General features: G+C 40.2%; 1 protein-coding gene across 1 annotated transcript in view; it reads left to right on the forward strand.

Moving 5' to 3' along the window:
• LOC138948956 (large ribosomal subunit protein uL18-like) overlaps positions 1-13,731 on the forward strand; it is a 14,634-nt gene extending 903 nt beyond the window's left edge. The window contains exons 2-8 of the mRNA XM_070320631.1: positions 1,353-1,422; positions 1,904-2,019; positions 3,882-4,016; positions 9,222-9,424; positions 10,833-11,010; positions 12,445-12,533; positions 13,575-13,731. Coding sequence (XP_070176732.1) covers positions 1,353-1,422; positions 1,904-2,019; positions 3,882-4,016; positions 9,222-9,424; positions 10,833-11,010; positions 12,445-12,533; positions 13,575-13,674 — 891 coding nt within the window. The 3' untranslated portion in view covers positions 13,675-13,731. The remainder of the gene's footprint in view (positions 1-1,352; positions 1,423-1,903; positions 2,020-3,881; positions 4,017-9,221; positions 9,425-10,832; positions 11,011-12,444; positions 12,534-13,574) is intronic.
• The last annotated feature ends 3,365 nt before the right edge of the window (positions 13,732-17,096 follow it).

The raw sequence follows: 17,096 nt of genomic DNA on the forward strand, positions 1-17,096 counted from the left end.
TGGGCTTGGCTGCTTTCTCACACAAGTACCTTATTGACGAAAGAGTGACGGGGCACAATTAATGAATACTCGCATGACAGCGACGGTCAACTGTCAGATCACTATAAACATTGTCTGGGCTTGGCTGCTTTCTCACACAAGTACCTTATTGACGAAAGAGTGACGGCCATTTATGTTATGAAATTCAGGTTTCAGATGGCCAATTTTTGTTTGTCGTTGATTAGATATTATTAGTTGTAACCCCGATGTTGTAGCTGACAATGCAACTGAGGGGCGGGGATATAGCTCAGTTGGTAGCGCGCTGGATTTGTATTCAGTTGGCCGCTGTCAGCGTGAGTTCGATCCCAGGTTCGGCGGAAATTTATTTCAGAGTCAACTTTGTGTGCAGACTCTCTTCGGTGTCCGAACTCCCCCCCCCCCCCGTGTACACTACATTGGGTGTGCACGTTAAAGATCCCACGATTGACAAAAGGGTCTTTCCTGGCAAAATTGCTTTGGCACAGTTAATAATTGTCTACCTATACCCGTGTGACTTGGAATAATAGGCCGTGAAAGGTAAATATGCGCCGAAATGGCTGCAATTACTGGCCGTATAAAATTTCATCTCACACGGCATCACTGCTGAGCGCCTAGAACTGTACCCACGGAATATGCGCGATATAAGCCTCATTGATTGATTGATTGAGAGCACTCGGGTATTAGTGTGTGTACACGGGTATGTAGCAAAAAGAGATAATTGTAGCATTAGCAAACTTCCATTTAAAAAAAAAAATGCTCTGTAATTATAATGAATTGAATTGGTGATGGGGCTGCCAATAGCAGTGGTTTTAATTCTGATTGGATAGCAGGTTCGAGCTGGATGTGCAATTTACATACACACAAACAGATATAAATAAGTAAGGAGTTGAAGTAATTGAACCGAGTTGTAACTTGCATCCTGAGTTTTTGGTTCTCCATGATGTATGTCGGTCAGATATATGATCTCCGACTCAGCCACCACTAACACTTATTTCCTGCAGGCTGTTAGATGTGCTAACTTTTTTTTTTTTATCAGACGGTTTGCTGCTCTGCCATTGTGTAGCATTAAAGAAATGGCACCAAAGACATTATCTACCAAAATGTGATGAGTAACAAGGAAGATCTGCTAGTCTGTCCGGTTGGTGTATTTTAAACAATGTTTGTATGGAAGAAAAATTGGTGGATTTTTGTTTGACAGTCTCATGCAACTTTCAAATTGTGTGTAGTGCTTCAGATCCAAGTATTGAATCATTGATACATTGTGGTTTTTTTTCCTTCAGTTTCATATGTATTGCAACGCAGGAGTTGATTAATTGCACAACATCTTTTTTCAGGGGTTCGTGAAAGTTGTAAAGAACAAGGCCTACTTCAAGAGGTTTCAAGTCAAGTTCCGCAGGCGAAGAGGTATGATTTTGGTTTATTTTGATAGCTATTTATTAATTGGGAGGCAGATCAGAAAACAAAATTGGTGGTCTGCATGCGCTACCATTCCATATTTTTATTCTTTCCATTAAATACGGAGAAGTGCATTTGCAGATCTGAATAAAATGGAAGTTTCAAATAACTAATAAACCCTGTAATCGGTGAGAATGTTCAGTCATAAGTACTGTCTTTTGTTTGATTTTTACCACCATTGGCATCTTGCCGTAAGTACATAAATCGGTCAATTTAGATTGCTTTAGTAAGGCATACTTTTACATTCCTTGTTACTATGTTAGTTAGGCCGTATCCAGATTTAGCCCTTTGTGAGCTTCTTTGCCGCGCTGAATAAATCAACATTTTCACTCTCTCGGTATGTGACATTGCTTTCACAGGGCTATATCAGAAGAATGCTGTTACTGTAGTTGTGAATACTTTGGCTTACTGTTGAATGTTTTGGTTTCAGAGGGTCGCACCGACTACTTCGCCCGAAAGCGCTTGATCTACCAGGACAAGAACAAGTACAACACACCCAAGTACAGGCTCATTGTCCGCTTCACGAACAAGGATGTCATTTGCCAGGTACGCTTTGCATCAAGACTTTGGCGCAATTGTGGTATGGGTTTGAAATTCGTCTTTGCAAGGTACAGTAAAACCTGTCAAATAAGGACACCCTTGGGACCAGACAAAAGTGTCCTTATTCTGCAGGTGTCCTTATTAGACAGGTGCAAGTAAATGCGACAAAGTCAAGTTGAGAGAGAGAGAGAGAGTACTGCACATGTACATGTACATTTATAAGAAAAACAGAAGCTGTTTAGATTAAATACAGAAACATTTAATATTGACTGTTGTAAAACAAGTTTAAAAGCTTTTTATCCTGTATAAATTTAAATTGTTAAAAAGTTACTGGATCTCATTCATACAACACATTCACATTCACTTCATTCTGCACTCATCAGCTTTTGAAAGAATTTGTATTCGGTTGTCTTCTTCGAAACCCATTTCTGGTCAGCACGTCCGTCTCCCGATTCCCACAACTTCATTATTTTTTCCCGATCGACGCTGATTTTCGAAATCTGCGTTCTCCCACACCCAAGCTCTTGTGCAATCGTTCGGCATGATTTCCCACTTTCCAGTTGTTTGACAACATTTATCCTTTGTTCTAAAGTCAGCGCATTTCTTCCTTTTCTTGAATTTGAATTTCTTGCTGCCATCTTGCTAAACACGAATCACTCTTTCGAAGAGAAGATACATTCACTCATACACTTTCACTTCCGTTCCGCCGAACACGTTCCATGCGTTGGATTGGCTGCCTTGGAACTCTAGCAGCCAATCAAATGCGTCGACTTAAAACACTCACCAAATAATATCAACTGATCGATTTATCGTCTTCTTCGTCGATCGAAGAGAGACTAAGAAAGAGAGAGAGAGAGACTAAGAAAGAGAGAGAGACTAAGAAAGAGAGAGAGAGAGAGACTAAGAAAGAGAGAGAGAGACTAAGAAAGAGAGAGAGACTAAGAAAGAGAGAGAGACTAAGAAAGAGAGAGAGAGAGACTAAGAAAGAGAGAGAGAGAGACAGAGTCAGATAGACGGATAGACACAGAGCAACAGACATACAGACAGAGAGATACGGACAGACAGAGAGACAGACAGTCTCTTGGAGACAAACAGGCAGGCAGACACTGTTCCGCCGCTTTGGTAATTATGGGTGTAGCAGAACCCGCGCCGTCGGCAGAGGGATAGTTACAATCACTACTACTCTTTAAAAGTATGGGTTTGTGTGAACCCGCGCCATCGGTAGTGTTTATGTAAATTATCATAATCAATTAATTTTAATGTTTTGTCATGTACACACTAAAAATTTGCAGACAGAGAGCAAATTAGGTGTGTGAGAGATACTTAAAATTTCAAAACGATACCTTTAATGGTTCCAGAGTTACAATGATTTTAGTGTGTCTCTGGGTACAGGTGAACCCAGGAAGCACGGCAAAGGTTAAAGCGCAACATTTTCCAGTCAGTACGTCCAAATCACTTTTATTCATTCCCAGGAATGTTTGTTGAATGATGGTCGGTGATTGTAATACAGCGGAACCCCTCTTTTTAAAGACCTTTTGTTTTAAAAATCATCTGTTCATTGTATATATATATGTAAACCTCTGGTTGAAGACTCCCTCCATTTTAAGACCTTATTTTCTCAGATTGTTTCGGGCTCGAAAGCGTGTTTCACTGTGTTTGACTCTAGCCTAATGAAAGTACTTGAAAATGTGAGCGTCTTTTGCTCGTTTATGCTGAAGGAGTAGCATGTTAACCAACAGGGCATTGTAAGTTAAGCTTGTCCATTCATGCCAAGCACACTGCCCGACTAAAGGTTGACTTTATTTTTTTAACTTTTTCCATTAAATTTGTAGAATGTTTAAATCAGTGTTTGGCCATGCTGTTTTCAGATAGCCTACGCCAGAATCGTGGGAGACGTGGTTGTATGCGCTGCATACTCTCACGAGCTTCCCCGCTATGGCGTGAAGGTCGGGTTGACCAACTACGCGGCTGCGTACTGTACTGGATTACTTTTGGCCAGACGGGTGAGTGATGGCTAGCATGTGGGTTCAAGGTCATTTTGGAGATAGGGTAACTCTGTCCCTTTGGGTCTGTGATAAAACCAGGAGAGCCCTGTGTGTTTTAGGCAAAACTAACAATAGGGTTGTTAGAAAAGATGCTTTGCTTATCTTTGCCTTCTGATCTTTGTGTGTATCAACTAATACAAACATGGGTTGCTTTTATTTTTAACAAAGGCAGTTCTGTCCAAAGTAGTTTCTCTTGTATTGGCAGTTCTTCCTCTGAATAGCAGTAGTTTGTGTGCTTGTGGGTTTTTTCCATATCAAAATCTTTTCTTTTTTACATTTAGTCAAGTTTTGACTAAATGTTTTAACGTAGAGGGGGGAATCGAGATGAGGGTCGTGGTGTATGTGCGTGCGTCTGTGTGTGTGTGTAGAGCGATTCAGACTAAACTACTGGACCGATCTTTATGAAATTTGACATGAGAGTTCCTGGGTATGAAATCCCCATACGTTTTTTTCATTTTTTCAATAAATGTCTTTGATGACGTCATATCCGGCTTTTCGTGAAATATGAGGCGGCACTGTCACGCTCTCATTTTTCAACCAAATTGGTTGAAATTTTGGTCAAGTAATCTTCGACAAAGGCCGGGGTTTGGTATTGCATTTCAGCTTGGTGGCTTAAAAATTAATGAGTGAGTTTGGTCATTAAAAATCTGAAAATTGTAAAGAAAATAATTTTTTTATAAAACGATACAAATTTTCGTTCATCTTATTCTTTATCATTTTCTGATTCCAAAAACATATAAATATGTTATATTCATGGGTGAAAGTAGCCCGTCAATTGACTGAAATCCGTCAATCTGAAAATAAGTCATTCCGTCAATCTGCAATTTAAAAAAAAAAAAAAAAAAAAAAAGTTTTTTTATTTTATTTATTTTTTAAACCGAAACTACTTGCGGAACGCGTTTTCGAACTGCTATAGTGAACCGGTTGCAGTGTGCCCGGGTTGGAGTTCATGAAACTAAAACTGTGTGTGATAAGTTTGGTGCTTGAAACTCAAGGGCTTTTCCTTGAGAACTTTGCACTATAAGTATAAGAGATGCTACTGCTTAGTTGCTACTTTGTGCAGTGCTACATCATGCTGTTTGCATGTGTGACATTCTGTTTCATCATTTATTTCAATGCCTGTCTGGCAATGTTTGCTTCTTATAATCAAATATTTCGAACTTTTATTTCAGTTGTTCAGTTGTTCACTTTCTATTTCATGTAGTATGGCTGTTGTCAATGTTAATTGTTATCAATTGTGTCGTTGTGTTGGAAGATGCAAGTGTGAAAAGATACAAAAGAAAAACAAGTCGCGTAAGGCGAAAATACAACATTTAGTCAAGTAGCTGTCGAACTCACAGAATGAAACTGAACGCAATGCAACGCAGCAAGACCGTATACTCGTGGTCCACCGCTCACGGCATAGGCAGTGAAATTGACAAGAAGAGCGGGGTAGTGGTTACGCTATGCTGCATAGCACGCTTTTCTGTACCTCTCTTCGTTTTAACTTTCTGAGCGTGTTTTTAATCCAAACATATCATATCTATATGTTTTTGGAATCAGGAACCGACAAGGAATAAGATGAAAGTGTTTTTAAAACGATTTCGAAAAAAAAATTTTGATAATAATTTTTATATATTTAATTTTCAGAGCTTGTTTTTAATCCGAATATAACATATTTATATGTTTTTGGAATCAGCAAATGATGGAGAATAAGATAAACGTAAATTTGGATCGTTTTATAAATTTTTATTTTTTTTTACAATTTTCAGATTTTTAATGACCAAAGTCATTAATTAATTTTTAAGCCACCAAGCTGAAATGCAATACCGAACCCCGGGCTTCGTCGAAGATTACTTGACCAAAATTTCAACCAATTTGGTTGAAAAATGAGGGCGTGACAGTGCCGCCTCAACTTTCACGAAAAGCCGGATATGACGTCATCAAAGACATTTATCAAAAAAATGAAAAAAACGTTCGGGGATTTCATACCCAGGAACTCTCATGTCAAATTTCATAAAGATCGGTCCAGTAGTTTAGTCTGAATCGCTCTACACACACACACACACACACGCACAGACACACATACACCACGACCCTCGTCTCGATTCCCCCCTCGATGTTAAAATATTTAGTCAAAATTTGACTAAATATAATGATTACTTCTGTGAATTGTTTTGATTTTGTTTGCCCTTTTTACCATATCATTAGAATCTGAAGGTATTTTTTGACCTGCATGATAGTGTATTTTTTGCCAGGAAAGGCCACAAAATCACAATGAATAATGCAAAAATTCGTTTTCGGCGGGGGGGCGTTGCCCCCCTGGACCCCCTAATGGGGCCCTGCCCCGTACCCCGCCAGGGCTTCGGCGGTCCCTGGACCCCTGCCTCAAAAAATTTCAGTCAATTTGATTTTCCTAGGTTTCACCCATGATCTTATATTTAGATTAAAAACAAGCTCTGAAAATTAAAAATATAAAAATTATTATCAAAATTAAATTGTCCAAATCAATTTAAAAACACCTTCATCTTATTCCTTGTCGGTTTCTGATTCCAAAAACATATAGATATGATATGTTTGGATTAAACACACGCTCAGAAAGTTCAAACGAAGAGAGGTACAGAAAAGCGTGCTATCCTTCTCAGCGCAAGTACTACCCCGCTCTTCTTGTCAATTTCACTGCCTTTGCCGTGCGCGGTGGACTGACGATGCTACGAGTATACGGTCTTGCTGCGTTGCATTGCGTTCAGTTTCATTCTGTGAGTTCGACAGCTACTTGACTAAAATGTTGTATTTTCGCCTGACGCGACTTGTTTTAACTGTGGAAGTTTGCAGAGTATAATGTCTTGGTTCCACCGCTTTCCTCCCTTTTGCCGCAAAAGCTCCTTTGCTAAATTTAGAATTTGCCTAAGATTATTATTATTATTAAGACTAATTTGGCAAATTTATTTGATCTGTCTTTGTGAAAGAAGAAAGTTACATGAGCAAGAAAGTCTGGAGTGCAAAGCTGCCCTGCTGCTATATGGGTCATTCTCAGAAATGGTGGTCCAAAGTGTTACATACAAAGTAAAAAATAAAGTGTCAAGAAATACAAAATAATTGTTTTTACTATGAAGGCTATTGTTTGCTATACATAATAATGCAAAAATTAGACAAAAAGAGTAATTGGTTGCTGAATAAGAGACGTTTTAAAGTGTTGTATTTACGTGATGAATGTTGTAACATGGAAACCAAATTCCAACTTTAAACCACCTAAGCCTTCAATCCTTTGTGCATTTTTTATCAGTTCTGCAGTATTTTTGTGTTCTACCCAACACATTCTAGTTATGAAAGGTAAGGACTTCAACTAATATTGGTAAAAAAAATGACATTTGGAACTGACTAAGGTGAATGTCGCAACACAGAAACGAAATGCTTGAACCACTTTCGGTTCCTGTGCGACAGACATGAATCTGCACTGTTTGGCCTTTCCTGCCGGCAAAACCCGTCTGACCCAAAATAAAGTTCATCAGAGTTTGCTGTATTTGTTGAAAGTTCCTGTTGCGTTCAGATTACCCATTTTAAGTACTTGATGAATGTCGAACATCGACAATCGGAGGATACGAAAACTTCTTGGCTGCTTTGTTCCGCTAAACTTCGCGCTTTGAGAGACTGTTTGCACTCGATATCCTTCCGACACTACATTGTCGCCATCCGCGGTGTGTAAGTTTGTGACAAAGCTTTGCAGGCTCGACAATTAAGTAAAAACTATCTTCAGTCGTAACGTAGGTCGGGAAACGACGCCATGAGTTTCAGCAAATGATATGATTCTGGTGTTTTCTGTGAATATTTGGCTGTGATTCAAAGGACTATTTTCTTGTTCAAACTTCCTGTGCGCCAAAGAGCTAAAAATAGCCGTGATGTGGCAAAGTCATGGAGCACATTGCTGTCCGATGTTCGCGCGTCGAGTTTGGATACGATGCATTACGACATTCAGAATTTTTTGTTCGAAGCCCGTAACTTCAAATTCAGTGCGAGTTTTTGCAAAGATGTGTTGCTACGTCCAAGACTGAACTCCTGACTGTCGATTGCAGTAATTTGTTGGTGTTTGCATGTTTGCATTTAGCCATGAGACTGAACATATTGTTGATCACGAAAGTCGTGTAACGCTTCGGCGATCCGGAAACGGCCGAACTTCGCAATTGAAAAGCACACAAAAACAACACCAACGTATAGAAACCATTTTTATTGACATACAACAATGCTTTAATGTCTCAGGAATAGATTCAGATGAAAAAAGTCGTGGTAGAAATAATTTTAATTTACTTTTTCATGATTTCAAATGTGTCACCCCTACTCACTCTCACTGGACCACCATTTCTGAGAATGACCCATATCTCCTTGTCGCTAGACTTACGCCCTGTTACTACCAAATCACTTGTGCATTTTCAAGCTTTGCTAGATCTAGCTTGGCAGTATACTACTAATTACTATAACTTGTACAATATCTTTGTAAGGCATAAGGAGGAAAATCCTGGTTTACAGAAGACAGCATACTGTACGGGAAAGATTTTAGGGACGTTATTTGTGTGATCTGCAAGTTTAGTCTTTGTTTAAAAAAAAAAAGGTTGCCCACCCACCGTTTTTTGTCAACCTTCACTGGATCACGCTTTGGACTACACAGTCCGGATGATGTGGCGCGTGTACGACCCATACTTTCCAAAGAAGGATTCAACTTAAAAAGTATTGGTCGTACACGAACCATGCCATTCGAATAGGGATAAACGTTTTGCCGTCTCTTTGCAGAGTATGAGTCGTACACTACCCACGACATCCGAAGAAGGATAAACAACGTACAATTCCTTACGTAATTCCATATGAGTCGTCCACAACCCAAATCATTGTGTAGTTACAATTACATCGTTTATTTGTTTGATTACAAAGATAATCTTTTAAAAGTTGGGTAATGGGATGGTCGTATGGTGATTGGAGATGACACGAAGTCTCAATCAAAAACGCCAAATATTTTCAGAGATAGACGATTTTGTGAGGTTCTGGGTTGTCCTTGACCCACGAAGCACGGTGAAGGTTAATTAAATAAATGAACCTGCGTCTTCTCTCACCACAGCTGGTTAAATAAATAAATGAACCCATGTCTTCTCTGGCCACTGCTGGGTAAATAACCCATGTCTTCTCTGGCCACAGTTGCTGAAGAAGTTCAAGCTGGACGGGATCTACAAGGGCAAGGAGGAGGCTGACGGGGAGGAGTATTACGTGGAGGATGAGGAGGGTAAGCCCGGTGCCTTCCGCTGCTACCTGGACATCGGCTTGTACCGCACCACCACCGGTGCTCGCATCTTCGGTGCCATGAAGGGAGCTGTTGATGGCGGTCTGGACATCCCACACAGGTGAGCTGGATAGCATCACCTTTTTTTGGTTGATCATGCACATCAGAGCTCGTGGTTCCCTGTGACTGAATGACAACTCTCTCACAGCTTGACAGTCCTTTCCAAGCATTGTCTTTTACACACTTTTGAGGTGTGATATGTTTTCCTGGACATCCCTCACAGGTGAGCTGTATATGATGATTTGTTTTCTTCCCAAAAAATCATGCACATCAGAGCTCATGGTTCCCTGTAACTACACAACTCTCTCACAGCGCATACAAATCTTGACAGTTGTTTCCAAGCGTTGTCTGTTGCACATTTTTGAGGTGTGCATGTTTTACTGGATAGATGACCCCTCTCTCCTTTATCTTCATGAAAATAGCTCGGTTTTGAAGTGTGTTACGGTTTAATGGCTCGCTGAATAGATGACCCGTCTCTCCTCTATCTTGCTGAAAATAGCTCATAGTTTTAAGGTGTGTTACGGTTTAATGGCTCACTAAATAGGTGATCCCTCTCTCCTTTATCTTCATGAAAATAGCTCATAGTTTTGAGGTGTGTTACGGTGTAATGGCTCGCTTAATAGATGACCCCTCTCCTTTATCTTCATGAAAATAGCTCGGTTTTGAAGTGTTACGGTGTAATGGCTCGCTTAATACTAATAGATGACCCCTCTCCTTTATCTTCATGAAAATAGCTCATAGTTTTGAGGTGTGTTACGGTTTAATGGCTCACTGAATAGATTACCCCCCGCAGGTTAGGGGGAAGAATTTACCCGATGCTCCCCAGCATGTCGTAAGAGGCGACTAACGGATTCTGTTTCTCCTTTTACCCTTGTTAAGTGTTTCTTGTATAGAATATAGTCAATGTTTGTAAAGATTTTAGTCAAGCAGTATGTAAGAAATGTTAAGTCCTTTGTACTGGAAACTTGCATTCTCCCAGTAAGGTCATATATTGTACTGCGTTGCAAGCCCCTGGAGCAATTTTTTGATTAGTGCTTTTGTGAACAAGAAACAATTAACAAGTTGCTCTAAACCCCCCCCCCCCCCCCCCCCCCCCCTTTCCCTGTCGCGATATAACCTTGAACGGTTGAAAACGACGTTAAACACCAAATAAAGAAAGAACTGAATAGATGACCAGTCTCTCCTTGATCTTCATGAAAATAGCTCATAGTTTTGAGGTGCGTTACGGTTTAATGGCTCACTGAATAGATTACCCGTCTCTCCTTTATCTTCATGAAAATAGCTCGTTTTGAGGTGTGTTACGGTGGCTCACTGAATTTAGTGAATAGATGGCCCCTCTCTCCTTTATCTTCATGAAAATAGCTCATAGTTTTGAGGTGTGTTACGGGTTAATGGCTCGCTGAATAGATGACCAGTCTCTCCTTTATCTCGATGGAAGTAGCTCATAGTTTACACGTTGTGTGTTGTAGCACCAAGCGTTTCCCTGGCTACGACGGCGAGAGCAACAAATACAGCGCTGAGGTGCACCGCAACTACATCTATGGCAAGCACGTGTCGGACTACATGGAGCACCTGCAGGGAGAGGACGAGGCGCTCTACCAGAAGCAGTTCTCACGATTCATCAAGCTGGGCATCAACCCTGCTAGTGTGAGTTTCTGTCTCTTGTCTAGCTCGATTGCTTTGGTTTTAATATTCAGGCAATCCAAATCTCCGCGGTTTTCCGAAAAAAAGAAAAAAGAAAAACTACACGCGGAAAAATATACTTTAACCCATGTGAAAGGGACATAATAGTGTTTTATTTTAAATGCACAATTTATCTTCACCTGAGGGGGTTAAATTTGTATTTACACTGCCAAAATGCTTCAACTTCTGGGGGCGTTCGTACCCAGACCCCACTCAAGCATTATCTATTTCCTTGAATGGATTGCCTGAAGATTTCAATCACTTGTCTGTCAAACTGTGTGTATCGGACTTGGTCCTGCAATACATCAAAGAATGTTGCTACCTCGTTACCATTTCTCAGCTCAATGTTGTTCCCGGGCTAAGAGGACGTAACGTTATTTGGACCTGATCTGAAATAGGTACAGGTCCAAATGTCCTTGCTTGCGGTCAGAAGAGCTCCTGAGACAGTGACAAAAGGTCAGGTGTCATGTCTACTGTCCCGAATGACACACGATTGCTGACATTTCACCATTGCCAACAGAATAAACAAATAAGAAATAGGTAGAAAATGAATGTGAAAACTGACTTTAATTGTTGATCAGTATTTTCTATACCACTAACAAATAATCTACTTACACATAGCTGTTTGGCAAATGTATGTTGCATGGGACACACTGACATGAAAGTGGAAGATGTTTTCCCTCTAGAGAAACTACATATCAAGTTACACTTTTTGTGCTCTTCCATTCCAGTTGACAATCAATTGTTAACGTATGTTATTAGAAACAATAGAACGAAAACAGATTAGATAGAATGAAAAATGTACTGGTGATGTCATTTGGGACATACTGACATGAAAACGTCACCTTTTGTCATTGTCTCATCTGCTCTTAAAAACTATCAGACAGTAGTTATTGTCCTGGAAGATTAAAAAAAAAAAAAAAGTATGCATCACAGGCCGTAGACAGAGGCTTAAGATAAACACTGTTATCCTCATACTCGATTGTAGGATTAACCTTCGCCGGTGGTCGTGGGTCCGTGTTGACCCAGAAGGGTGTTTATTTGCAAATATCTCTTAAACAAGTTAGAATTTTTTAATGAGCTTTTAAGAATGACTCCGGCACTTAAACAGCTCTTATGTCCTAACATTTCAGCGAGAAGTAATTAAAAAAAGTCATCTTTAGACTACAAACATCGTGGGGCTGTGCGGACCCATGTTTCTCAAAGAAGGAAAGGAAAAGAATGGGTCTGCACGGCCCCGCGATGACTTCCGTGTGTAGTCGATAACCCGGACGGGTGAAGGTTAACAATGGTATCTTTGTATGAAAGTCAATAGACTTGGTTATGCTGTTCCATCATTCATTCCAACAGACACAGTTGGGAATAGGTGATGGTACGATTGTTTTTATGCTTTCACAGGTTGGGGGCATGTACAAGAAAGCCCATGCTGCCATCCGCGCCGACCCAGAGGCCAAGACCAAGCCCGAGAAGACTGTGCAGAAGAAGAGGTTGGTTATGATGCTTTTTCTTTTGTATTAACATGTATCTGGGACTTAATTGGAGATTATTTTTATCTGTTCTGATGGTAACTGACAGCTAGTTAAAAAGTTGCATAATTTCCAACGGCTACAATTTATCTTCTGAAACTTGAGCCGACAAGTGGCTGTCCCACCGAGTGGCTGTCCCACCCAACTGTCACAGCTTTGTAGCACCTTCTTGCAACCCACCCACCCACCCACCCCCCCACCCTGCGGGTTAGGGGGAAGAATTTACCCAATGCTCCTCAGCATGTCGTAAGAGGCGACTAACGGATTCTGCCACCCAACTGTCACAGCTTTGTAGCACCTTCTTGCAACCCACCCCCCCTGCGGGTTAGGGGGAAGAATTTACCCAATGCTCCCCAGCATGTAAGAGGCGACTAACGGATTCTGTTTCTCCTTTTACCCTTGTTAAGTGTTGTATAGAATATAGTCAATTTTTGTAAAGATTTTAGTCAAGCAGTATGTAAGAAATGTTAAGTCCTTTGTACTGGAAACTTGCATTCTCCCAGTAAGGTAATATATTGTACTACGTTGCAAGCCCCTGGAGCAAATTTTTGATTAGTGCTTTTGTGAACAAGAAACAATTGACAAGTGTCTCAATCCTATCTTTCCCCGTCGCAATATAACCCTTCGTGGTTGAAAACGACGTTAAACACCAAAGAAAGAAAGAAAGAAAGAAAGTGCTTTAGTGAACAAGAAAAAGTTAAGTGTCTCTATTCCATCTCCCCCCCTTTCCCTGTCACGATATAACCTTCGTGGTTGAAAACAACGTTAAACACCAAATAAAGAAAGACCTTCTTGCAAAAAAAACCTGTGCCTTGGCATCATTCTATATTTTGGGGGGCTTTTGTGATTGCAGTCCTGTTTCTTTTTAAATAGTAAAGTAGGATTGCATGTGTGTGCGTGCGTGAGAGAGCTTTTAGCAAATATGACTACATGTGTGTGTGTGACAACATTACAAACGAGTTCCATGCTTTGCACTCATCAATGATTTTGTGTGTGTTCCAGATGGAACCTGCGCAAGCTGTCCAAGGCCCAGAGAGAGGCTCGCGTCAAGCAGAGAAAGATGGCATTTATCAAGAAGCTTGATGAAGAAGAAGATGCCTAGAAACTGAAAAAAATAAGTAAACTCTGCTTGAAGTCAATAAAGTTGTCGAGTCGTCAAGTTTGGAGCATGTTTGTCATCTGTGAGAAATGCTTGTGAATGACTGCCAAGTGTGTTGAAAGAGATGTATGTATGTGGATTAACATGCATTTGCGTATAGTTTCCAGTACAAAGGACTAAACATTTCTTACATACTGCTTGACTAAAATCTTTACAAAAATTGACTATATTCTATGCAAGATTGTTTGTTTATTTGTTGCTTAACGTCCAGCCGACTACGCAGAGCCATATCAGGACGAGGAAGGGGGGGATGAAGGGGGCCACTTGTCAAGCGATTCCTGTTTACAAATGCACTAACCCATTACTTGTGTCCCAGCAGGCTTTAGTAAAACTAAATTAATACCTACTGGAAGATTACCAGTTTCCAGTATGTTAAAATAGGCTTAACCTATCTACTGCTGGACTTACATCAGAACACTAACAGATTAAACTATACATGAATCGCGAGACAAGCGGCAAGAGAAGAGATTTTTGGAAAAAATACAGGTGAATGAGCAAGAAGGCAGAAAAAAGAAAAGAATTCATGAAGAAAAAGAGAGCATGACAGGAAAGAGGAACCAAAAATCTACCTAACAGCAAAGTAGAAAGCTCCTGCGGTTCCAAAAACAGGAGGGGCCTTTAATTTCATAACCGCAGTGCCCCACTGCGGGATATTCTATGCAAGAAACACTTAACAAGGGTAAAATGAGAAACAGAAACCGTTTGTTGCCTCTTACGACATGCTGGGGAGCATCGGGTAAATTCTTCCCCCTAACCCGCGGGGGGTAACAAAAGTTATTGAACTTGATATATTTAGTTAACAATATTTTGAAAGAGTTCTGATTATTTTGTCACGTCTGTTATTAAAATAACCGAAAACAGAAACGAATACCGTCCTGCCAACACATTTATGATTGTAATTATTTTGCCAAAAAAAGAAGATATTTTTCCCCCCCAATTGCCAAAAAAAAAAAGTCTGGGGTCCCGCGAAAAAATAGGGTCGGTCGGGATACCGTAAACAGACTATTTTTTGTGTGTGGCCTAATCATCTAATGCCACATACAAGTTATTCAACTCAGCATCCTGAAAGTGTGAGTTTGAACACAAGGGGGTTATGCCTTAGGTTTGAACAGATATTTTTAGTCCTGGCTTTACCCAAACATTACATGGTTTGTTTGCTTAACGCCCAGCCGACCACGAAGGGCCATATCAGGGCGGTGCTGCTTTGACATATAACGTGCGCCGCAGCACAGGCTTCATGTCTCACCCAGTCACATTATTCTGACACCAGACCAACCAGTCCTAGCACTAACCCCATAATGCCAGACGCCAGGCCCACTAGATTGCCAATTTTAAAGTCTTAGGTATGACCCGGCCGGGGTTCGAACCCACGACCTCCCGATCACGGGGCGGACGCCTTACCACTAGGCCAACCGTGCCGGTAAACATTACATGGTACAATCAGGATGAGTGGAAGGTTTGGAAAACACACAGCCTGTGTATGTGTTCCAAACCTTCCACTCATCCCGAGCGACAGCCATAATCACAGCTCAGAGACCAAGCTCTCGCAGGGATTACAAATGTTTCTAATTATGCAGAAAAATTCCGCAAACTGTACTTTAAAAAATCAAAAAAAATCAACTCGGTGGTGAATGTTTTCAATGTTTGAATATTTTATTTATTGGCCATTTTAGTGTTTATAACCCTTCGCCTTATTGATTTTGAATACAACATCATGAAATGACAATTTTTCAAAAAAAGTGACTGAGTCTAAGCGCAATGATTTTGGAAAACGTTCAGTGTTTATCACGTTCAATGCTTTGGCCAGCTCTAAGCATCCCAATCGCTTGCTGAGTCTCTCTCCTTCATCAAGTCGTGGCATGATTGCGATATCTGATACAGCCAAACAGCCAGTTGCATTTCATAGGGCCATACACTATCTTTTTTACGTTATTGTCTCCCGTTCAGCCCATGGTCTTTATTAGCACAGTGAGCTGTGGCTGGATCAGCAATACTGCAAAGCGCACGCTGACAGCATGAAACATTTGCTCCGACACTCAAGATGTCAACTACAAACTACAGGTTCAATCTGATTTTCGTTTGAGAGCAAAATCGTTCAATGCACTATTTGCAGAATTTATGCCTTTCAGTATATATATGACAGCTCAGATCGTATTTGTTACATCACGACATAGCACCAGTATACTGGCGGTAGGAAGAAAAATGTATTAAAAAAAATTCACAGACACCAGAGACTTTAAAGGGAGGCAATCGTTTCCACTGCCAGTTTGCTAAATAGGCCAGAAAGGATGAGTTGTTTCCCATGAACCGTTTTCTACCTGGAAGTGTGTTTCCAACCCCACCCAAAAGTGTGTTGGTGTCTCAAAGAGCAAAACTTTTTCCGAAATCCAATAATATACCAATTTTTTTGAAAATATTTGGATTATGTGTTAAATTTACCCTCGTACATGTTATGTTAATTAGAAACATTTAAGAATCAAATATTTCACAAAAGCAAACCAATTTAAATGTAAGTGCATCAGATATTTAATGATATTTTTTGGAAATGTGTCAAAATTCGGTGTGTTGAAAGAGCAGTGTTGACCCCGATTTTCTACTGCAAACAAAAAATAATAGCAAAATCTCAAAGTATGTGCGAGTTCCCTAATATGGACCACATTCAACAAATCGAAGAAAATAAAAGCTAAAGGCTATTTTCATTAATTCATTAAGAAGCTTGCTGAAAATAACCTATAACTAGCCCTCGAGATTTAAAAAAAAATATAACAGTCTTCTTTACGTAGAAGTTGATAATTTCACTTATTTTCATTCTGTTTTTAATAAGCTTCTTTAGTTTCCTGGTGTTCTTCAAATAATGCTCTCATCAACCCGAAACAGATAAATCTAAAGCATATTTTGACTAGTCTGACTTGCCCACCAAGTTGAATCGTGCTATTTTGAAGTATAGGGGGCTTTTTACAGTGATTCGTGAAGGCTGCTTCACTGGTCCATATTGGGCGCCCAGGCTCCTAATATGGCCATTTGTGAATTTGTCTGTATTTAATTTTTGATGAATGTCTATCAGAGCTATTTCACTCTAATTAGGCCTAACGGTTAACCTAAGAGAGAATGACTACTACCAAACACAAAATGAAACTTTTTCGCAAGAAACAAGCCAGTTATCGGCATGAAACAAAAAGTGGTCCATATTAGGAGCCCTTCCCCTACAGTATGTAGGATAAACAGAATACTACATGGCTTGCTGTTTCGTACCAGATTTACACTCGTTGCTTTTTCAAATAGTGGCAGCTCGCTTTCGCTCGCAGTTCAATATTTAAAAAAACAACTCATGTAAATCTGGTACGACTGTCACAGCAAGCCAAGAA

Source organism: Littorina saxatilis, linkage group LG15 (genome assembly GCF_037325665.1).
Source record: "Littorina saxatilis isolate snail1 linkage group LG15, US_GU_Lsax_2.0, whole genome shotgun sequence".
NCBI lineage: Eukaryota > Metazoa > Mollusca > Gastropoda > Littorinimorpha > Littorinidae > Littorina > Littorina saxatilis.